Raw genomic sequence first — 25,379 nt, forward strand, 5'->3', positions numbered from 1 at the left:
ATCAATTTTTTTGATTTTTTCTTCTTCATGGAATGTAATGCTCTGACAAAAGTTGCCCCAAATGCGGGGTAACTTTGGGCAGGCTATTTTTAACCCCTAGGGCACCCTTACAAAATTATTGAAAAATCTTTTTCAACTTCAAGGTGTAGAAGTGAACCCTAATGTCATAAAAAAGAGTTAATTAGAAATATAATTGGTTTTGTTTGGAAGCAGTGGTTTAAAAACTATGAAAAGTGGCACAAAGTTACCCCATTTTACGGTACACTGTAGCTAATTCAGTCCTTCATAACATTTCTCTTCGTTTACCTACGGATTCCCTGCAGAATTCCGCTAACTATACGTTCATCCCTCCAACATTTTATTAACAGCATTATCGACAACTCTTTATTATATTAATCAAACGTCGACCAATCAAAAGTTTTACCGATGTAAGTGTGTAGCGCGCCAAACATTGACCAATCACGGCTGTCGATCGTAATGTCGTCTGCTAGCTGCCGAAGTCACTTGCCAATTATAAATTGACAGTAGCAGTGAGCTGCCTATAGATGGCCACTTGCTTGCCTGATGATATTATACCACCACTAGCTAAGATACCAGTTACCAGTAAGGATCGTTCGGCTGGAAAACAAACAACATTATCAGCCGGATTTACGAATTATCGTCACTTGCGGATAGCACGGCCATTAGAGCGCTCGTATCTTGGTGAAGCAATCCAGCAGCTTCAGCTTATTTACCGCAGCACGGAGATTGCTCCATTACGGCAGCAGACTTCTGACACTTGACTACGTATTATCACTTGAGTGTTCAGCATATTCAAGGAATATTATTAACTTTAAAAGCATGGAATCACTTCAAAGTGTGCTTACTCCTATTCCTACTATACCTCCCGTTAGCATGGCTTTAAACATGCACACACGGATAGGACCACCACCGGACATCTCATCAGAACCAGGTAAATTATGCGATGTATTTTGAACAACTGTGCTCAATCATTAATACATTATTTTTTTCTTAACTGTAACCTGTTATATTTTTAAACTTTCTATTAAAATATCATGGCTTTAGCGCTTTAGTTTTAAATTTTAATATTTGCAAGCATTCTTAACCTGCAAAACAGTGGTGACCTTTATAAGAATAACACGTGTTTGCTATCTTCTGAAGATAGCAACATTCGAGCAAGTCAAGTTTAAGTATATAATGTACTGTGGAGTTGAATTGGATAGTTATGTGACAATTTTAGTCTTCACTTTTATTTTCCTTCACTATTACAGAATTATTTTATCAACAATTTTTAATCATTGAACGCTTGTATCTTCTATAAGTTATTATTGTACAATGCGGCGCGTAAGGTGTAAACGTTAATGTGATATATGTGTAAGTTTCGTAAAGCGGACTGTATCAATTTCAGCGTAGATGTGTTTTACTTTGACCTTAGAGGTAACGTAGAACTGTTTTTGCTTTGAATTTGGTCATATGAAATCACACTATAGCATTATGGTTATGTTTGTTATTATAGGCAATAATCATGGTAATCAGTTTTGTAAGTCATATACTTATTTATAATTATACGCGTTATAACTTTTAACGCTGTGCTTGACGATGTTCATGTGTTTAGTTGCTGGCAAATCTCATTTACCAATTAGATTTACGTTCTAAGCAAAACATGTAAATATATCGGAATGAAAAACTTATAAACTTCGCTATTCAATCTTTGCCGATATCTTGCCATACGTCATGCCTTAAGATTGGAAATTATCCTCGCGCTTCAAACACGTTTATTCAAAAATAAAGAGCTAGAGATCAAAACGGTCGAAGTTTCAATTAAAATATGTGCATATAAGGAAATTATCATCCAAGAAAATCAAAAGTGTTTCTTCCATCAATGTGCGTGGTAGCAAAAGGCTTCAACATCTTAAGTCCTAAGTTTTGAGGTATTTTCTCAACGTATCAGGAGCTATCTCAAGAACCACTGAACCAATACTAGGCTTGTTTGTACTCATTGTAATGCATTTTTCATGATGATTCCAAATATGGTCATGAAAATGTAATTTTAAAAGAAAATTTGGATGTTGTCATTTGCAGTCACCCATTTGGTGAGGGTTATTTACTCCTTGACTTATGCAGCAAATGCCAATCTCAAGTCACGGAATTAGGCTCAATAATCCGTACCTCCTCAGGGCTAATTTTCCCAGCTAAATGATGAAATAAAGTGCGGCATTTTTCGTTATCTCTCAACAAATTTCTCAGGTTTTCTATAATAAGATCCGTAATCCACCAATTCCAATTAGCCTCAACTATATGGTGTGATTAATTAGATGCCTGATATATGAGTGCAATAACTGCAGTATAGGGATACAGTTATGCCTGCCACGCGTGCCAAGCCGACTAGTTATAAGCTGATCGAAGAATGAAAAGATAGCTGCAAAATCAGACGTAGCTATAGTTTTTTCAGAGGTGGGCAAAGCCAAGGGGTGGGGCAAGACGACTTTCAGGGGGCAATATTGGTTGGAAATGGTCAAAGATGGATAAACTATGACGGCGACCAGCATCCAATATAGGCAAAGATGGGAGGGGGGTATGTCTTACAGGGGAGCATTTCCCCATTTGGCCCCTTTAAACTGCGTCAGGTGTTAGAAGATCATTGAACGAGCACGTGTGTTTTGAAAAAGTACATGTGACGGAAAGAACCTCTTTTAATTGACAGTGCTACCAATGTAGAATAAATGAGGAAATAAAGTTTTTAGCACTAACTCCTTTTCACCAAAATATATGACAGGAAGCCAGTATTTGCTATCTCCAGTAGATAGCATGCATGACGCCTGGCCCTATTAATTAGGGTATAACGTTAACTAATGGGGCCTGCTTTGCTATATCTTTGGTAGACAGCACGGTTGAATAAGCCATTAATGTGCTCGACGTTTTATCTTCTGATTTTATCAAAAACTTTTATTCAAATTTTGTGTGTGTAGAAGTATTTTTGTGATTGTCTGTAGCAGACTGCGGTATCTTCGTATGAGAATCAGGATTGTAAACGATCTGAGAGCTTTTAGACACACGACATGAGTTTATAATGATAAAAAAAAACCACGAAATTGCTCAAACAGCGGATGAGTATCTAATTATTTGAAAAATTAGAAAAGAAAGTGAGAGATGTTTTATCACGCATAACACAATACTGTATGTAAAATCTACTGAGGATAATAAGAGAAATAAGTTTCAAAATGTCATTGTTTAAACAAAATTGTCAAAACAATGAAAAGACAGCTCTCGACTAATTACATACACGCTGTTTATTAATTAATATATATATCCACAAGAAACATCAGAAGACAAAACACCAACAAGTCGAAAGAATGAAAACATTTGAACAATAGCCTCTCCACGGCCACATTGACTCCGACATTCAATGCCTTGTTCCGGAATTTATAATGCTGTTTTAGTATCAACAAAAAGGCATTCACTTTATGAATGGATCACATTTAGTTAACGGCAACGGGTCCACTTATGACTCCCTTTGTTATAAGCAGCGTGTTACATGTATCTGTTGACGTGTTATTTAACCCGTTGTTTGCCAATATCACAATTGTTCCAAATTTGTTTAAATAATCAGTAATAATTATCAACATTTTTAATTTTACGAAGTTATTTAAGATTTGAATTAAACTAGCTCCAAATGAACCATCAAATTAAAGATCTTCCAAATAGTGCTAACTGTCATCACACGTGCGCAAGAATGATTCGGGATCCTAAACTTTGTGTAGATTTTATTGAGTCCATTTTTAAGTCACTCATGCGTCACACTTCAAGCTTCAAGTTCCACAATACAATGTGTACGGTACGGTGATAAAATGACTGCAGGGCGATATGAACCGTTTAATTACACCCTCTCCATTATTAATTTGTCATTTATTTTAAACAATTTAGATCAACATATGCGATAGAACGACGGCCATCTTGATAGCGATATGTCATAAATTACTTCTTATACATCACACGATGGGGTGAAAAAGGGAATAGTTTGTTACGCTGATTTTCAAACTTTTTATGGAACCGATAATTGTAGCATTATTTTTGTTATATAGGTGATGCAACTGGGTTATTCCTGAGAATTATCATTGAAGGGTTCGGATAGCGACATTTTCACGTTTTTTGTGGGAACTGAGAGTACATCAGACATATCGAATTGCATTTTAAAAACGAGTAATGTCCTTCTGATATCAATTAATTTTGAATTTTTGAAATTCACGATATAATACACATACGTATTATGGTAAATGATTTAAAAAATTCATTTAACAATCCTTGTTAAATTTGTGAAATTTAGCAGTCCTCGAAGTAAATTGTATAAATCTAATGATATAAGTATATCATATGATTTTTTTTAATTTGCCATAAAATTTGTATCAGGCCTATATCACGAATGTTCAAAGAATCAAAATTATTTGATATCAGAAGGACATTCCTCGTATTCAGAATTGAAATTCAATATATCTGATGTGCTTTCAGGTCCCACAAAAATACCATGCAAACGTTGCTATCCGATTGTAGTATATTAAAAATATTCATTTAAATAAAAATAAAAATTATACTTTCAATAAAGATTCCAATTAAAATCTAAACACTTTTTTGAGCTGTCCTTTGTGCAAGAACTAAATGGTTCTACAAAGAACCGAAAAGGTTCGGCAATGACTGGAAAGAACCATTTTAGACATGAAAAAGGCTCTGGATTGACCAGGAAGAACCATTTTAGGGTTATTTCAATTTTGAAGAACCTTTTCTCTTGTGTGTTCTACACCATTTTTTCTGGGAGTGAAGAAAAACAATAATACTAGTCCAATATCACTAAGAATTGGAGAAATAAGCTGTAAACTAATTTCATTTACTAAAGGCATATTAAGGGATGTGCAAGATTATATACCATCATCATCAGCCATTATTTAATAATAAATCAATCAATCAAACAAACAAACAAACAAACAAACAAACAAACAAACAAACAAACAAACAAACAAGTTCAAGTACAGTGAACCTCCCATTTTGTAGAGTATCTTTGTAAAGAAATAGTTTAAAAGCCTTGAACGATATCATGTGATATAATATGAATAAACGGACGCCAGCTATTAGCTGTATCTTTTTTTTTTTAATCGTAAATTGTTTAATTGCGAGGGACGCTCAATTTGTCTTTATAGATAAATAAAATGATAAACCAATAGACCAATAACTCTTTCCTGAAAATATAATCTGAAAAGGGTGCATAATATAAACATCAAAGTAGCTACAGAGGCTACCAGCTTAAATTGAAAGGGCTGTTCTAGAATATATCATTATTATGTATTTCCATAGTGCACTGGCATGATCATTAATATATCAATTATAAAAGAATAAAAATATGAACCAATGTTCATTTTTGATCTTAACCCCGATAAGAGTCGTCATGATACACGCTATGCCACCTGGTTTTTCGTCTAAGTCAAGCCCCACTCATTATGGTGCGTGGTGCCTCATGATCCCTTCCATAAAGCAAGCAACTGGTCATTGTGGCTTTTGCAAATCATTTGGGCGGCGATTTGAATGAAGTACGGAAACTGGGTGTTATGATCACACCGTTTACTTGGGCGGTGATTTGTTCTCAATAGGTTCCGTTTATTCTTAACGCTTCCGATGATAGAGCTAAAATAGTACAGTCATCCATCACTGGGACTTGTATTGGTTTTCTCTCATTCTTTCTTGTCCAGAATCAACGTACTTTTTTTTACCATGATCGAACAAGAGCAGATGTAATGGCTATCAATTTATGTGACAAAAAATATTGGTAAAAATCTACATTAGTATGAAAAACAAATATATAACTTGGAAACATTAACTTATGTCAGAATTTATACCATTATTTTACAAAACAACTTTGATTCTCTGACTAAATTCATTCTGATTGTGCTCGAATGATGTTGCTTTGATCAAATAATACGCTGGTATTAAATCTGAAAATCGTCAAAAAGCGTTTTACAAACAAGTCTGATGATCAAAAGCGTTTGATAAAAGTCAGATGCTATAAGGTTCTATGCATTGAGGGTAAATCAATAGTGCTGTCTACTGAAGATAGCAAATGATGACTTCCTTATATTATGTGTTGTCGGCGTTATACCTCGATTAGGTATATGCTGTCTACTGAAGATAGCAAATGATGACTTCCTTATATTATGTGTCGTCGGCGTTATACCTCGATTATGTATGCTGTCTACTGAAGATAGCAAATGATGACTTCCGTATATTATGTGTCATCGGCGTTATACCTCGATTAGGTATGCTGTCTACTGAAGATAGCAAATGATGACTTCCTTATATGTGTCGTCGGCGTTATACCTCGATTAGGTATATGCTGTCTACTGAAGATAGCAAATGATGACTTCCTTATATTATGTGTTGTCGGCGTTATACCTCGATTAGGTATATGCTGTCTACTGAAGATAGCAAATGATGACTTCCTTATATGTGTCGTCGGCGTTATACCTCGATTAGGTATGCTGTCTACTGAAGATAGCAAATGATGACTTCCTTATATGTGTCGTTATACCTCGATTAGGTATGCTGTCTACCGAAGATAGCAAATGATGACTTCCTTATATTATGTGTCGTCGGCGTTATACCTCGATTAGGTATGCTGTCTACTGAAGATAGCAAATGATGACTTCCTTATATGTGTCGTCGGCGTTATACCTCGATTAGGTATATGCTGTCTACTGAAGATAGCAAATGATGACTTCCTTATATTATGTGTCGTCGGCGTTATACCTCGATTAGGTATGCTGTCTACCGAAGATAGCAAATGATGACTTCCTTATATGTGTCGTCGGCGTTATACCTCGATTAGGTATGCTGTCTACCGAAGATAGCAAATGATGACTTCCTTATATGTGTCGTCGGCGTTATACCTCGATTAGGTATATGCTGTCTACTGAAGATAGCAAATGATGACTTCCTTATATTATGTGTCGTCGGCGTTATACCTCGATTAGGTATGCAGTCTACCGAAGATAGCAAATGATGACTTCCTTATATGTGTCATCGGCGTTATACCTCGATTAGGTATGTGCTGTCTACTGAAGATAGCAAATGATGACTTCCTTATATTATGTGTCGTCGGCGTTATACCTCGATACCTCGGTATGCTGTCTACTGAAGATAGCAACATGCTAATCTTTCTATTTTGTATGTATATTGAGTGTAAGGGTGTTATGGTTAGAATACTCAACCACTAAAATGCATGTTTGTGATCTTTTGGTTAACAAAATGTGATTATGTTTAGATCTTCATCTAATTATTTGTTCTTTGTGGATGCTTTAATATTGATATAAAAGCATTATTCACAAGGCAATTAAAGCACAATTTAAATGTCATGTTAATTATAGTAATATAAAATACCGTAATCTTTGTTGATTTTTCATTATGATTTTAACTATTTTAATTCAACGTGCAACAAAAACAGAAAAAAAATCAAATGATCACCAAAAAAACGTTCATTTCCGAATCCAGCTTTTTGGATGTGAGAAGTAAGGAAATGCTGCACATGGTTTTACCACGCACTCTTTACTTTTTATGCTTAATACATTGTATGCTGTCCATATAAGCTTAAACATAAAAAGTCCCAAGTTTTGAGATATTTTCTCAAAATATCAAGAGCTAAGAACAACCAAAAATCAATACAGGACTTGTTTGAGCTCTTCTTTATGCATTTTTCATGGCGATTCCAAATATGTCATTCAAATGTGCAACTTTGAAATTATTTAATTAAATTTGTTTGAACTTGTCGTCTGCAGTCGACACCCTTGTAGAGGGTATTAAAGGGGCATTTCGTGATCCACAGTCTCATCCCCCCACTTTTCTCAAATAAAGTTGAGATTTTTATATCACTGGAAACCTCTGGCTACATAATGTTTATGTACAAAATATTTCTTGCAGATTAATTCGTTTTGCAAAGATATCGTGAAATTTGAATTTCGTTCTGGTGCACCAGAACGAAATTACAACGCATTGTCTATGGAGCCGTGTAATACACATAATCATGCATATCTCGCAAACGCAAAATCGGAATGAACTGAAATTTTGGGAATAGGCTTTTTTCGTGGATATGTACTACAAATGTCATAAAAAGAGGATGCTAGGATCACGAAATCGAAGGGATATGCTGCACCAGTAATGTCACATCAACGACGACACTCTAACATAATCTCTGTATGAATGTCCCTTTAATAATCGGTTCTTTTGATGACCTAATTAAAGCTATAGCAGGATGAGTATAAACTAAACACACGATTACGCAGGTGGTTGCGTGATGTTTGATAGACTATCGTTTGTTCTATCATTTACCTATATCCTACTGATAATATTAAAAAAAAAACCAAACTTGACCTTTGCCTTCGGGATGATGTATATGGTGTCATATTTCTAGAACAAAATTTGACGTGTTAATTTTAGGTCGCCTGGAAGTGAAACGATTAATGATCAATCATGATTATGTGACAGCTCCATCCCTTCATCCTGCTCATCTCTGTCGTTTTCTTTCCCTCTTCCAAATTTATTGTCCGATTGTTTGTCTGTCTACCTGTCTTTGTGAGCAATTTAGGCAACCAAATTGAGTAGAACAGGGCCGTTATCCGGCCAGTGTCTTAATGCGTGCGTATTACAAACAAGAATTATGGTGAAAAAACTTCATTTCTTTCCACGCGGATGACGACAGCAGAAGACAAGTTTGATTTTTTTTTATTCAAAAATTTCAGAATTGTAAAATTGTATGGCCATATTTAGAATCAGCATGAAGAAAATCATTAAAATGAATACAATAAAAGCGCAGTATTGGATTAGTGGTTCTTGAGATAACTTTTGATACTTTGAGAAAATGTTTCAAAACTTAGAAGGTTTTTTATGTGGAAGCCTATGGCTAGTGCATTACAATGCAACATTCCAATATAAACTTTCAAAGCTGAGCATATGAACTGAAAAATGCGTTGGTTATACTTTTGATGTTCTATTTTAAATATGTAGTGACGTGGGCGTGAATTATACTTGAAGTTCAATCATTTATGCTATCTACTGAAGATAGCAGCAAATTGACACATTTAAAATCAAGCTGATGGTGTCAAACAACACTTATTTGATCGCAAAATGAGAAGCTCAAACTGCTATCTACCGTAGATAGCAAACATCTATTGTTCAATTGAACGTTCTCGCCTTACCAATTAAACCCAAGTACTTGAAACTTGTCATAATTTTATCGTCAAATTCTTCTCACTTCATGTCTAAATTAAGATTTCCCCCTGTTTATACCAGTCATCCAGATCATTGCACTGTTTATGACCGACGGGTATAATAATCCAAAGTTACAATAACAAATTTTAAAGAACAAAAGACTACACATAACATGAGTGTATGCAAGAGGCCCGCGTGTAGCATACAAAAGGTAGCCATGTAGCTGTGACTTGCAAGTTTCATAGGGCGGAAGATCACCGTGTTGACGTTCTAATAAAACTTGTGTCGTTCCTAGCCCTTGGCAGCTATCACAATTGTAAAAATATTGCAATATTTTGCGTTTAAACGATCCAATTATACCCTCCTTAATGCTGTATAAAACATGTTTGAAATATCATTTATGATACTATGTAGCGCACTTTTAATATACTGTAAATTGGAGTAATGTGGTAAATAGCATGTATACTTTAGATTACAAAGATGCGGTAAAAATATAAAGAAAATTATAAATATTAAAAAGAAATATAGGGGAGATTAAATCGTATGGTGTAAAAGCGAATGAAAATAAAAGTTGTTTCATGATTGCGACAAACTGGGTAAAATGACGTTTTGGACAGGTTTCCGGCCGGTCACGTTGTTACTGCCTTTTCAAGACATTTTTCCCCTTCTTATCGGAGAAAGTCTGCAGGCTGCATAGCGCGTTGGTTTATGCCTTGCAGTGGTGCAGGTGATATTACGGTGGTTTGACGCTTATGTGGTAAATCGACGGACGGACGGCAAGTTGCAATTCTTTATAAGCTGTGTTGAGCGGCGAGTGCTGATTCGCCTCTCAAATCAAACCATTACACAAGATGGCAGATGCGGAAGGTCATTATGTCATTTTAGATTTCCAATCGCCTGTCTGCACTCACTCCGGACAGACTCAAGATGAAGGTATCATTACTAAGAAACGCGGCATGGTAAAGAAAGGGGCTAAGAGATATGGAGATGGCAGATTATTAAATGGCGATCAAAAAGAAAAAAAAAAGATGGGAATATGTGATTAAAGTTATGAAATACAAGGCAGATGATTTTATTTTCAAAAAAACTTAGGCATTAAAACTGCAATAAAAAGTTTTCTCTTTTTGTTTTTACTTATTATTTTATTTGAGCGTCAATTTTACTAAAAAATGTAGGCCTAAAATTTTTTCACTGATATACATAATGTCGTTTTACAAATCCCCGGTGCTTCGCGCTCATACAAGTAATGTAAAATGTAATGTGGTGTGAGGGTGTTTGGGAATGCATGAGGGTTTGTAGGGGTGGGGTGGGTGTGTGAAGCATTTGGTTTGTGGGATGTGTGCAGGGATGTGTGGGGTGTTATGGTGGAGGGTGTGTGTATGTGCACACCCTGGTAGAGATGTAACCCATATAAATGTAGATATTTTAATATTTTAACAATTTATTTAAAATATAATACATTTTTCAAATGTCAAAATATATGTGTGTCAAATTATATAAGGGATATCAAAATCGCTAAAAGTCATACCAGAGATACAAATACGTCAAGTTTCATTTGATCTGCTCTTCTCTCCGTCTATTTTTTATGACTTAAATACACACAGACACAGTTGATATTGTTTGAACAACACCCAACTGCCGGTTGCAATACAAATATATAGGTTACAATATTACTAGTTTTAGCCCATAGCAAAACAGGTGATTTCGACTTTTGACGATAACTATTCTGCCCAATTATTATTACTATTCGAGGTCCTCAGCATATCGTGCCTTCATCAAACATCTTACTGCTTGCATCTGCCGTAACGTCATTGCAATTGCTTCTTCCGGAGGCTGATTCTTCGCCAGTTTAGGGTTATTGAATTTTCAAATGGTCAGTGATGGGGAGATGTTGTTTAAGTATAACAAAATCATAAATAACGGTTTCAAATAGCTAAATGTATCTACTGGCGGATTGCAAAAGTCAAGATATCGCGCGTTGAGTTTTAACACACCGAGCAGACGACGACGTCATCTTTTGTGACATATAGAGGAACACCATGTATTGATGACATTGTGCATGAAGTCAAGTAATTTATCAGTTGAAATTTGACTATATCAAAGAATCAGGACGAGGAGTTAAGGTAAGTATAAACATGTCGTGTAAATATGTCATTCGTAGGCCTACAAAGCTGTACAAATTAAAGCAATAATGTGTGATTTGCTCACAAGGACGCCCTCAATTTGTTTTTAATTTCTACCTTTTGCACGATTGTAATACCCAAATGGTGTACTTAAATACCCTGTGAAAGACTAAGTCTGAAGTTCTACAGGGTGTATCAAAATGATTGGTACCGAAGACTTCTCATTTTTTGCCGAATTTTTTTACTATTTTTTGTGCCAGTTTGGGGCTAATTATTTAAATATTTGTACTTATAGTAGTTTTATCTTCTCTAAGAATTTTAGATTAGAAAGATAGCACATTCTATTCAGAAGTTACATGATTCTAAAGGAAAGTAGGTGTTTTTACACTTTTCATCGTAACGCTGGATCAGTAGCGCACCATTTTCAAAGCTCTATTTTACTGCAAATACCTTGTGAGGATGATATGTTGAAAATCATGGAAATATTTAATATTTTCCTTGCCTATTTCTTCATTCATAATATATAGAAATGTAATAATCAATAATTATTGCTTGAGAGTAATATTATTGACTTGAATAATTTAGGTGGGGTGAAAGAAGTTTGTGTATCAACACCATCCAGGGCGGTAATTTAAATTGTATTAAAAGTAGATGGTGTGGCAGAATGGCTATAGACTGTAGAGAGTGTAGGTTAGTTTATACCTGGTAAAATTTATTGGAATGGCTCCACAGTATTCCACACTTCAGTGTGCATTCATAGTTAAGAATCACTGGTCGACACAAAGCTATGGAGAAGTGCAGAGAAGATTTAGGAGACAGCTTCTAAGAGCAAGGCGTATCCCATGCAAACATGCTATAACTTGCAATGCTTCACAATTTGATATGGGCAGTTACAGAATGGACCCATCGCAGGTGTTAAGTTCTTTCAAGATAGGGCTTCACCTCACACTGCCAGAGTCATAAGGCAGGTACTTCAGGCACTATCTTTCTAAAAGCATGTGTAAAGCAATTTTATGTTATGTATACTGAGGTGAGATATTGAAGAGTATGTATGCAATAAATGGTTCAAGCAGTGAACCTATTCATCCTGTGTTGTGTAAGTCAAACCATGATTACGTCGATCTTCGTTTAAATGGCAATAGCTCCCAGATGCATCAACCTATCAACTTCAGATTAATAGATCAATAAGTTAACATATATGCCCCTTTCCATTTATAGTACAAAAACTATATCAATTAGCAATTTCATATTTTTGATATATTTTTGAAAATGTCACATAGCCCGGTACCAATCATTTTGATACACCCTGTATACAGTCAAGTTTGATTAAAACGAGATGCCCGGTTTTATTCGTCAATTACCCCATATGCGGCTAAGTGGTTTCTTCATATACCTCATTATTTCGGTTTAAAATGATCAGAAAAACCTCCTTGACAGTTGTTGCTAATATTATGTAAGAATTTTTGGCAAAAAGTAACAAAATTAAATTTCGACCGAAATTACACATTATGGCTTTAAGAGAAACTGTCAATGTATTACAGAGAGAGAAATAGTGAGAGAGAGAGAGAGAGAGAGAGAGAGAGAGAGAGAGAGAGAGAGAGAGAGAGAGGAGGAGAGAAAAGGAGAGAAGAAACACACACAAAGAAATACTGGCATGGCAGAACAAAGATGGAAAGACCGTATTACGAAGATGACAAAAGAAACAAGACAAGTGAAGGGGAGAGTGATCAAAAAAGAAAAAAGAAAATGAAAAGAATTGGGTAACAAATTTAAGGGGAAGAAGGGGAGAATGGGAGGCACAGGGGAGGGAGAATGAGGGCGAGAGAGAAAGAAAAAGTGAACAGAGAAAGAGTAGAATAAATCCACGAAAAGGAAAAGTTCTCCATTCTATAACGTCAGCGAATATAATGTATAGAATTCAACTGTGAAGTAAAAAAAAAAAAAAAAATCAAATTAAAAATAGGCCTATCTATCATCAGCCAAGCTGACAGAAGTGAAATGAGTTTGAAAAGTTCGATGAGATTATTAAAATGGATTTTGGCATGATTGCAATTGAGTTCGTTAGTGCAGGGGGGTAAGACTATTTGAAGGCATCACGTAATGAAGCAGCTGCATTTTGACGGCTTTTATATTCTATACTGACTCTTTGATTCTGTATGAGTTAATTCCTTCTGCTATAGTTGCTCTATACGGGTGATATCGGGAGGTATGTCATTACGAATTTCCTTCTGATGTTTGCGTATTGTGAGAAGGCAAAGGCGAATCATAGTGACACTGTTCCCAGTCCACCTGCTTACTGGCTTGCTTGCTAATGAAAATTATTATGCTATGGGGAGGAAGAGAGGAGAGAGGAGGAAAAAGGAGGATTAGAGAGGGAGGCAGGGATGATGAGGAAGAAAGGCCACAACGAGAATAGCAATGAGTACAGAATGAATAAACGAAAGACACATACATAAAATAAAAGAGAAGAAAAGTACAAGAAAGAAGAAAATAAGGATTTAAAGATCATACAAAAACAAATGACTAAAACCAATGATTGAATAAGTGAAAAGACAACATAAAAACGAAAAAATAGAGAATAGGGTAATAAACGTGTACAACTTGCTATCTACTGAAGATAGCGGTGTGTACAACTTGCTATCTACTGAAGATAGCAGTATGTACAAATTGCTATCTACTGAAGATAGCAGTATATACAACTTGCTATCTACTGAAGATAGCAGTATGTACGACTTGCTATCTACTGAAGATAGCGGTATGTACAATTTGCTATCCACTGAAGATAGCGGTGTGTACAACTTGCTATCTACTGAAGATAGCGGTCGCCGGTATGTACAACTTGCTATCTACTGAAGATAGCGGTGTGTACAACTTGCTATCTACTGAAGATAGCGGTGTGTACAACTTGCTATCTACTGAAGATAGCGGTGTGTACAACTTGCTCTCTACTGAAGATAGCGGTGTGTACATCTTGTTATCTCCTGAAGATAGCGGTATGTACAACTTACTATCAACTGAAGATAGCGGTATGTACAATATGCTATCTACTGAAGATAGCTATATGTACGACAACGGTGTGTACAACTTGTTATCTACTGAAGATAGCTGTATGTACAACTTGCTATCTACTGAAGATAGCTGTATGTACAACTTGCTATATCTAATGAAGATAGCGGTATATACCACTTATCTACTAAAGATAGCTATTATGTACAACTTGCTATCTTCTGAAGATATAGCTTACATGTACAACTTGCTATCTAATGAAGATAGATCATGTATACAACTTGCTATCTACTGAAGATAGCTCATAATACAACTTGCTATATCTAATGAAGATAGCGGTATATGTACAACTGATTATCTACTGAATATTGCTCATATGTACAACTTGTTATGTTCTGAAGATAGCATTTCATTGTTAGAACTGTTGGTTAATTTTTACCCAACTTGAGTAACGTTTTACAAAATCGCTGGGTGCTATATGAACAACCCTTTTTCAATCCCGGTAGAGTAAAGGTTACCCAGAATTATGGTAAAAAATGTACCAATTTGTTGGGTAATATAATTTTCCAAATGGTATTGGGTAATTATTTTACCTAATTATTGGGTATAACTGTTTGTCCATTTGTTGGGTAATATATTGCATTTGCTTAATGGTATTGTGTAATTTCCTAATGGTGTTGGGCAATTGTTTTTCGACATTATTGGGTGAAGTTTGCCCATTTGTTGGGTAATATATTACCTTTATCCAATGATATTGGGTAATTTTCTGATGGAAGAAGATTTTTTTTTACTACATTATAGGGCAAATTTTATCCTTTTGTTGGGTAATATAATGTTCAACACTTCTATATGGGTCATTTTGATATAGGGCCTACGTATATATATACCAACACAAAAGTAGGAATATAAATTCTGTAGTGTTGCACTGTTTACACAATCACAGGGTAACGTCACTTTTACCCAATCTGCGAAAGTTTACCCAATGTTGGGCAAAGTTTATCCAACTTAATTTTACCCCATAACAGTTTACCCCGTGTTCTCAGTGATATGTACAACTGTAAGATAGCTCGTATCACTTGCTATACGATCTACTGAAGATAGCTCATAATACAACTTGCTATCTACTGAAGATAGCTCAAATTTAAAAATTGCTATCTACTGACGATAGCAGTGTACAACTTGTTATCTAACGAAGGTATATGTACTGCACTAAAGATTTTGCACGTTTTCTTCGTGGCATGGATTGTTAATTTTTAATTTTAATACCAGTTACACGTGGGAACTATTTCTTATTAGGTAGATAAAATATTTTGCATATTAAAAAAACAAATAGTTTATGGAAAATATCGATATGGGAGAACAATTGATGCGCTTTCAAAACATCGCTGTCATTTATATGAGTAGCAAAAACAATACATGTAATCATCCATAAAACATGTAACAAGGACTACGGTTTAATCGACATGTTATCGCCATATTGTTCTCATGTTTAATTTACCACAAAAAGGGCACAAAATAGATAAATACCAGTAAGAAAACAAACAAATTAAAATGACACTCCGTTGTTTTGTTTATACGCGACACGTGTTGCATGTGCGTTGCAGTATAATAAAAGTTGTGTAATGAACTACACCCGAGTTCGGAGAACGATACCGATGTTGTAGAATAAAAAAAAGTATGATAAACAATAAGAAATGGATACATTGTAAGCGAATAACAAAAGGACAATGATAAATCAAGGGTGTGTAAATCATTGTATTTTGTTCGAACCATGAAAATTGTCCATATTTACTTTGACGCCAACATCAGTCAGGTTTTTTCTTTTGAATGATGGTGAATTATTATTGCCATTTTTAATGACGTTCAAAGAAATTATGTACAGAATGGGCTGTTCCACACTTCCCCTGTGGATGATTTTGGAAATAACTTCCACAAGGGGGAGTATGAATTTCAAATGGAATGAATGCATAAAACAGCTCCATTTGAAGCTCGCTCTCCCTCTGTGGAGGATTTAGATTGAATCGTTCTCAGAAGGTGTATGAGATTCAAATAGAGCTGCCCAATGTGTTCATTCCATTTGAAATTATATCTCCCTTGTGGAAGATATTTCAAAATCTTCCACAGAGGGAATGTGGATTTTAAATGGAAAAACCCAATATCGTAGTATCTTCAGCGTATTTAAAAAGTATTTCAAACTATTTACCATAACTTTAGAGCTTCAAATTATTGTGTTTTTGCGTTTTAATGACCTTTATACTGTTATATGCATGACCCGCGATTAAAATGATACTAACACGTTTTGAATAATAACGCGTTTCTAACGTTTTAAGAACATTTGTGTCTTTGCTGGAGCATGCACAACAGATAAAACTGTCCACCGGGGCGTATCGAACAAAGTGGAAAATAGCGGGGGATGGGGGAAAGTTGCTTCCATTAGTTTGAAATACCGGGTCAAAATTGACCAAAATTTCAGATATGTATCTTTTTTTAAGGCAGCAATAATTGTCTTCATTTGGCCCATTTTAACATTACATTTAACGCAAATTTTCACCCGTTTCGGTAAAGTCGCTTTGGAAATTATCCCCAGTATACTCATGACTGATTCATATCCGCATATGGCAGCAAATTTGAAATTGATGATCTAAATGTATTTTCTATTTCTGCAGTGATGAAGCGATTATGTCCGGGGCTAACATGCAGAGTTTGTGGTGACGTATCCAGTGGAAAACACTACGGCATATATGCATGCAACGGATGTAGTGGGTTCTTCAAGCGGAGCGTGAGAAGAACACTGATTTACAGGTAAGCTGCGCGGGAATTTCCCAAACAAATCGGGAATTTCCCAAACAATTCGGGAATTTCCTAAACAAATCGCCAGGTTTATTATTTGGTTCTACCATCTCTGTAAATTGACGCATAAGTGAGCGTGAATATGAACACTGTGAATCCTCAGCTGTAACACTTTTTTTACACGTTAGGCGTTTACCCAAATTGTTACTTTTTCAGGAAAAGGTTTCATATTTTGAAACCTATTCTCCAAAATAAAATCAACACCGTTCCTTTCGTTTACAAGTTATCACACTTTGAATTTGTATCTAAACGCATCCTAAAGACTTATACACTTGTTTATGTGTTTAGTTTGTGTTTAGCTTAAGTTTAGATTATATACAGGTTGCTATTTATAAACATGTTGCTAATAGCGGTAGCATTTATCGTGTTTATGATGCGTTTAGATACAAGTGTGACAACTTGTAAACCAAAGGGACGGTGTGGATTTTATTTTGAATTTGTAATGTACATGCAGATAATAATAATAAGACTATTTGGCTAAACGCCTAACGTGTTTAAAAAGTGTTACAGCTAAAGATTTACAGTGAAAGAAAGAAAGAAAGGAAAAATAAAATGAAAAAAGGTAAAAGGTAAAAGAATAAACTAGGATGAATTCAGCAGCGAAGCGCATTTTTATCCTGCTACCTAATAAAGTCAAACTTTGAAATTGAATTTTAACTTTTACGCTTGATGAGAACGACATGTAATTACGTAAATTAATACATCATTGTTCTAGCATACAAAGGTGTCTATTATATTAATAGTTAAAGTGTAAATTCGTCTGGTCTATTATGATGACCAATAACATCTGAATCGGACCTTTCATACCATAGGCCTATTCCGTACATTGCTATAATGTAATAAAAACATCAACATTTTAATTTTGCTATCTACTGAAGATAACTCGCACATGTACAACTCCCTGTCTCACATACTGATGATAGGTCATTATAAACAACGTGATATCTAATGAAGATATCGGTATGTGTAAGGCTATCCTTGTTAATATCAAATGGAGATAACTCGCTTGTACAATTTGCTATACAACTTGCTATATACTCAAATACATGTATATGCGTGTATAGTATATCAGTACATTCCCACCACCTATAATAAGTCAAACATTAATTGAAGTTGAATCTTAATTTTTACGCTAAATGCGGCCGACATGTAATTGCGTAAATTAATACATTATTGTTCTCGCATACAAAGGTGTCTTTATATAATAGCTATAGTGTAAATAATTCGTCTGGTCTATTATGATAATCAAATAACATCTAAATCAGACCTTTTATACCGTACTTCAATAACAATGTAATAAAAACATCATCTACATGTATGTTCACTTTCGTCACTGGTACCGTACTTTCAAATATATAGTCCCAATTTGATGAAAAGAATATAATTAAATCTCGATATTAAAATATCACACACTTCCTGTGTAGAATGTGATTTGATACATGAACGGATTGACTTGATATCGGAGGTCAACAAACTAAATATTAGACAAATAATTTCCCAGTAAATAGACCATATATTGCAATATTCGTTCATTTTTTCAGCAGTTTTAGTCAAAGTTCAGGTGATGCTGAAAGGTACATACGCAGCCTTTGTGGTAAAATAGTGTATCATCTAGAAACATCAATAACACGTTACTTTCTTTTACTATGTAATGTAATCATGGTAACTACGACAATGGTTGGTCAAACTTATTGGGCTATTCAGTTGAAATCCACCCCTATGGAAGACATGACCTTAATCTCCCACACAGGGGTGTATAGCTTTCAAATGGAGTCACCCATTTAGGTAACCCCATTTGAAATTCACACTCCCTGTGTGGAAGATTAAGGTCATGTCTTCCATATAGGTGGTGTATGAATTTCAACTGGATAGCCCATTGGCCGCCTCTTAATTACGGATTTCGTTCTTAAAATATCTTATATTTATTGAGTGTACTTACGGTTAGCAACTATTTTAAACTGTTGCGATTTGGTAGTTCACAGTATCTTGCGAATGGTAGTGAGCTTGGGAAAAAATTGCATTGATCATTTCATGGCGAGTGTGTAGAAAAATTCAAATATCACAGATATACTTTTGTAGGTCCTGTGGTTCTTGAGAGTTATGTTGTAAAGAGGGCTGAAACAACAACAATTTTGTAAAACGTACATAACTCATTAACAACAATAAATCAAGCAAGTATTAAAAGATTTTGATTTGTAGAATAAACTTTTGCAAAACATCAAAATGTTATTTTCAATAATATATTGACTTAGATAATGCAAATCGATTTGTTGGCTGCTCGACCAACAATACCTCGTCTACCCTTAAATATTTTATACAAATATAAAAAGAAAATTTGAAACGTGTCGTGGAGAGGGTATAGTTATCCTCTGTGAAAAAGTTGAAAATGATGAATAATTGTAACTTTTCTTAGTGCAGACATTTTCAGAGCGAAGTGCATTGAACACAGTGATTAATTTAAATATATTAACTATTTGTAATTTGTATCGTGATAGTGTATATAGATTCTGGGTATTGTAGGCGGGGTATTTAACTTTATATGTACTGACTGAAAAGTTCAATAATATGACGTTGATTTTACATCAGAGAGAAGTGTTTAGCGACTGTGTTTAGAGACTACCCTTGGGTCGTGTTAAAAAGGCACTGGCAAAACGTGATCAATTAAAAATAAGAGAGCGCGTTGTTTTCGTTGCCCTGATTGGCGATCACCGGCACGAATTCATTGTGCTAATAATTCTCACTTAGAGTCACAATGTTAATTTAAAGATACGATGCGTAAAAACAACATTACCTCTGGCGAAAGATCGTTTATAGCGAAAATGTGACTAATAATGTTTCATGTAAGCGTTGGTTAAAAAAGAAACAATTCTGTCAGTATGTTCGTGTTTAATACGGGATGAAAGTTTAGCTGGCCATAGGCTTCAACATAAAAAGACCAACTTTTGAGATATTTTTTCAAAATATCAAGAGCTATCTCAAGAACCTCTGAACCAATACTAGGCGTGTTTGTACTCATTTTAATGCGGTTTTCATGCTGATTGATGCCAAATATGGTCATGACAATGTATAATTCTGAATTTGTTTGAATTTTTAATGAAAATTTGAAACTTGTCGTCTGCAGTCGACACCCGCGTGAAGAGAGTTAAATTAATAAGTACGGAATGAAAGTTTAACACCAGTCCATACCAACCATTGATGTGGTTTAAGATGGTGCATGCTTAATACAGAATTAGATTTTCGCGCGTGGACGCGGTATGTGATCGTGTGACGTAACTTTGGTGTCACATCAACTGCTGTAACCAATTGGGACTCTTGAATCCCATCGAATAGAGTCAAACGTTAACGTATACTTCCTCCACGTACGAAAATATAATCATATCTAATGTCTTGAAGTTGACAAGATAACTTTCAGGATTTGGTTGACTAAATCATGCAATCTATGATTCGCTAAAAACGGTAGACGTTATTTGATGTTCATTGGTCTACACCGTAGTTTAGTTGGCCATTCCATGCGGAAACACACTTGGATCTTATACGGTCCAGACACAATAACATAACGGTTCCAGTATGCTGGACTAAATGGACGAAAGAAGAGAAACCGAATTGAATTAAAAATGAAAGAAAGAAGACAACTACTATTAAGGAAATGCTACACTCATTATTAAAGACAAAAGAAATAGTTTCATTAATATCATCTGCCACAGAAGTTTGTCTTGAATGTCAAGTTTTCTCGAAAAACTCTTCCTGAGATTTCGACCAGGATATGAACCTATAACCTATGGGTTTCTAAACCTGCACTCTTGTACAGACCACTGGGGTATTGGAGGCGAATATGATATATGAGACTGGAATAGGCGCGGTTTAGTTCATATTCCGTTGTGTCATTTGGTATACGAGGCTACAAGCCCGGTGTTCTCGATACTGATTGCACAATATTCTCAATCTATAAGTTTGTCAGAAGCCGGTCGACCACCCTCTTGAATGAAACGACATTTGACAAAACCTAAGGTATACAAAATAAAACAAGTTTTGGAGAAAATAAGAACAACTTTTCGGTAAAGCGGTGACGAAGATTCTACTTTATTAATATACCTCTGTTGCTCTGTGAAACCACTAGTCTAACAAAGTTTACACAACAAACTAACAAACTTGAAGTGGTTAATTGGGTCTTGAAGCTACTAGGCATAAGGATGTTACACGGGGAAAAGTTCAAAATTACTGCTTCTATCACTACTCATGTTTTCTACACGCTAATCATCAGGAGAAAATCGCTAACGGCATCTCGACAAATCGATGATTTGGTCCTTGGCCCCCTCTAAACGACATCACGGCAATTCATTTAATGAGAGTTGAGTTACTGTTAATTGGTGAAGTTTAGTCCTGGCTACAATACGCGTCCGGAGACCGCGAGCTGATTTCTAAGCCTAACAGGCAAAATAAAGTTTCACTTTTCTCTAATCATGGCTATTTTTCATAGGAGTGTATTTATGTACACATCTTCTTGCTATCAAACATAACCGCAGGGGATGTCGACCTTTGGGTGATTTTCAACAAATGTCGCATGAGAAACAAATTTGCGCATCGATTATTCCTCTTCGTCAGAAGTGTGTATATTTGTCAATTCGTTACACCGCTTCAAGTTGTACCAGGGTCGTCACCTCAGCGTATTTTGAGCGCGCGTTTGTGCGTGTTTTAGCGCCTCAAATATCCTGAGGATGGCAATTTGAAACCGCTACGTTAAATTCACTTTGTTAACGCCATAAATCGTTTAGTTAAATAAGAACTCAACATGCCCGATGACCATTACCAGTAATAAAGATAGAGTGTTACAAAATGATATCGTGTGACCATTTGACTTTTTTCTTTACTATCTTAATATATTCCATTTCAAATCCACACTCCCCTTGTAACAGATTTAGCTAAAGTCTTCCACGAAGGGAGTATGGGTCTCATGTAGTATAGACAGTAACTTCCATTTTAAATAATACTCTCCAGTTGTGGAAGATATAGGTAAAGCCATAATACAGGGTGAGTATGGGTTTCAAAATAATTAACCCTAGCCAATTCCATTTGAAAAACATAATTCCCTCTGAAAACTGTGCTTAAATATTCCACGGGATGATATCAAAGCTCGACCAGCGGTTGACCGCCGGTTCCGTCCGGCTCCATCAGGTTTCTATTGTTTAGAGCCGACGCGCTGGCTGCGTCAACCGCCGGTCGAGTTTTGATTCATCCCTAAGATATAAATGGCCTACAATACGTAAACCTATAGAATCGGTTATCTTTTGCATGATAATAAGAACCTTTTCTGTGCCCAGGTGACGTATGCATAACCAACCAGGTGACGTATGCATAACCAACCAGGTGACGTATACATAACCAACCAGGTGACGTATACATAACCAAGTCAGATGGCCGGCATCAATACCGTTGAAATTGTAACTCGTCCATCAATTTGGCGAAAATTTTGTATCAATGTCCATTTGGAGGTTTTAAAATGTCTGACCTTGCAATTGAAGAGGTTTTTAGCTCAAATATACGCACATTTAAACAATCAATTATATATGTTTTATATGCGATCCATATACCGCGATCTAGTTCATGGAGTATAATTGAGTGGCAATGCGTCAAATTGCAAGTATTTACTTGTGGTATTAGTACACTTCACCCTCTGTAATTTTGATGTTCATAAATAAATCAAAACCCACAAGTATATCTTTATAAGTCACTTTTGGTAACAGCCTCAAAGAGTTTTCTCTTATATCTTCAGTAGATAGCAAGTTGTACATACCGCTATCTTCAGTAGATAGCAAGTTTTATATCCTTCATTCATAGATTCTTGTTCATTGATTGGTTAAAAGTGTGTCACGTGATCAAAAATAAACACACTATTCTGTGAGGAAGTGCAAAAAAGTACTATTTACGTCCGTAAATAGTACCTTCAAGCCGTAAATAGTACTTCTGGATATTTACTATTTACGGATAGCAGCATACCCACGTCGCAGTCCATAAAGCATAATAATAACATTGAACGTCGACTTTGACTATAGAGTATTTTGTCACTGCCGAGAAACGACAACACAAAAATGGCGAAATATAAATCAAGCTGGAGTGGGATTTCAGCTGTTTAATTTGAATTGTTACCAGTTCTAGCGCAGGAATATGTTTTAGACCAACACAGTCAGATTCAGAGCAATACTGCCATGGTAAGCTTAAAAACAAACACTGACAGTGCGAGACTAGTCTTGGACCGCCGCGGCGCGCCGTCCGCCTAGCCTGCCTAGTGCCGTGCGTACCATAGACATTTGTCTGGGGTGCGTACGGAGGCCTATCCTGATGCATGATGGCCTTAGAGTTTAGGCCTACATGTAAATCTTTTACATGTACATCTTTTCACTAATCTTTGTACAAATTATCTATGACTGACATGAATGAAGGCAAAGTGGATTGAAGATACACCTTGAACAAATATACACTGACAATGAGTAAGCTTAAATAGTGGGAGGCCATGTGGGAGTCCATGCATAGGTCCTACCTAGGCCTTTCTCGCAACATGGTGGAGTTTTCATGTAATCTTTTAACCAATCAATGAACAAAAAAATCTATGAATGAAGGATATAAAACAATTATATACTGCCTTCATTCGAGGTTCTGGTTAAAACTATGGTCCCTCGCTGAGATCAATAGTACTATTGATCTCACCTCGGGCCCATAGTTTTAACCAGAACCTCTCATGGCAGTATATATTTGTATAGTACATACCGCTATCTTCAGTAGATAGCAAGTTGTACATACTGCTATCTTCAGTAGATAGCAAGTTGTACACACCGCTATCTTCAGTAGATAGCAAGTTGTACATACTGCTAGCTTCAGTAGATAGCAAGTTGTACATACTGCTATCTTCAGTAGATAGCAAGTTGTACACACCGCTATCTTCAGTAGATAACAAGTTGTACACACCTCTATCTTCAGTAGATAGCAAGTTGTACATACCGCTATCTTCAGTAGATAGCAAGTTGTACATACTGCTATCTTCAGTAGATAGCAAGTTGTACATACCGCTATCTTCAGTAGATAGCAAGTTGTACATACCGCTATCTTCAGTAGATAGCAAGTTGTACATACCGCTATCTTCAGTAGATAGCAAGTTGTACATACTGCTATCTTCAGTAGATAGCAAGTTGTACATACTGCTATCTTCAGTAGATAGCAAGTTGTACATACTGCTATCTTCAGTAGATAGCAAGTTGTACATACTGCTATCTTCAGTAGATAGCAAGTTGTACATAAGTTGCATATATACCCAGAGACTGACAGTATCAAGTTCACTTAATTTGTTGGGAGTGGCTTTCTCCCTTGATCTTTACCTTCCCAGCAAACACAAAAACGTTTTAAAAACGTTTTAAATAAGTTATATTTTGGCTTTTGGTTTAGGTAAAAACGTTTTAATAACATTAAAATGTCGGGTTATATAAAAGTCACGATAACGTTTTAAAACGTTTTGTATGAAAACACACTACAACAATATTTTTAAATGTTTTCAAACAATGTTATTGTAAACTATTTTTGCAAACATTTTTGCCAAATATTGTGTCAATACTTAAATAACATTATGTTAAAATATTTGAACCCAGCAAACACAGAAATGTTCTTAAAATATTTTTTTCAAAACCTTTTAATAACATTTAAATGTCGGGTTATATAAAGGTCATGAAAACGTTTTTAAAACGTTATTGAAAATATTTTGGGCAAACAATTTCGCAAAATATTTTTCAACCCCAAAATAACATTTTGTTTAGAATGTTTTGTATCAAGTTTTCAAGAATGTTTTTGGAATGTTATTGAAAATATTTTGGGCAAACAATTTCGCAAAATATTTTTTCAACCCCAAAATAACATTTTGTTTAGAATGTTTTGTATCAAGTTTTCAAGAATGTTTTTGGAATGTTATTAAAACGTTTTTATACCTTTTATATAACCCGACATTTAAACGTTTTCTGTAAAACATTTTTGTTTGCTGAGCAAAAGAAAATCAAAAATGTTTTTTAAAGTTATGAAAACGTTTTATACTCTTAATATACCCTTTACATAACCCGACATTTAAACGTTTTCTGACAACCTTTATAACCTTTTGCGAATGATGTCGAAAACGTTTTG

At 35.4% G+C, this 25,379-nt stretch overlaps 1 protein-coding gene across 1 annotated transcript in view; it reads left to right on the plus strand.

Annotated features, from left to right (window-relative positions):
• The first annotated feature begins 522 nt into the window (after window positions 1–522).
• The window catches only part of LOC140171941 (photoreceptor-specific nuclear receptor-like), a 40,021-nt gene continuing 15,164 nt past the window's right edge, over window positions 523–25,379 (plus strand). Inside the window, 2 exon segments of the mRNA XM_072195285.1 lie at window positions 523–952; window positions 17,039–17,174. Coding sequence (XP_072051386.1) covers window positions 841–952; window positions 17,039–17,174 — 248 coding nt within the window. The 5' untranslated portion in view covers window positions 523–840.

Source organism: Amphiura filiformis, chromosome 15 (genome assembly GCF_039555335.1).
Source record: "Amphiura filiformis chromosome 15, Afil_fr2py, whole genome shotgun sequence".
NCBI classification, from domain to species: Eukaryota; Metazoa; Echinodermata; class Ophiuroidea; order Amphilepidida; family Amphiuridae; genus Amphiura; species Amphiura filiformis.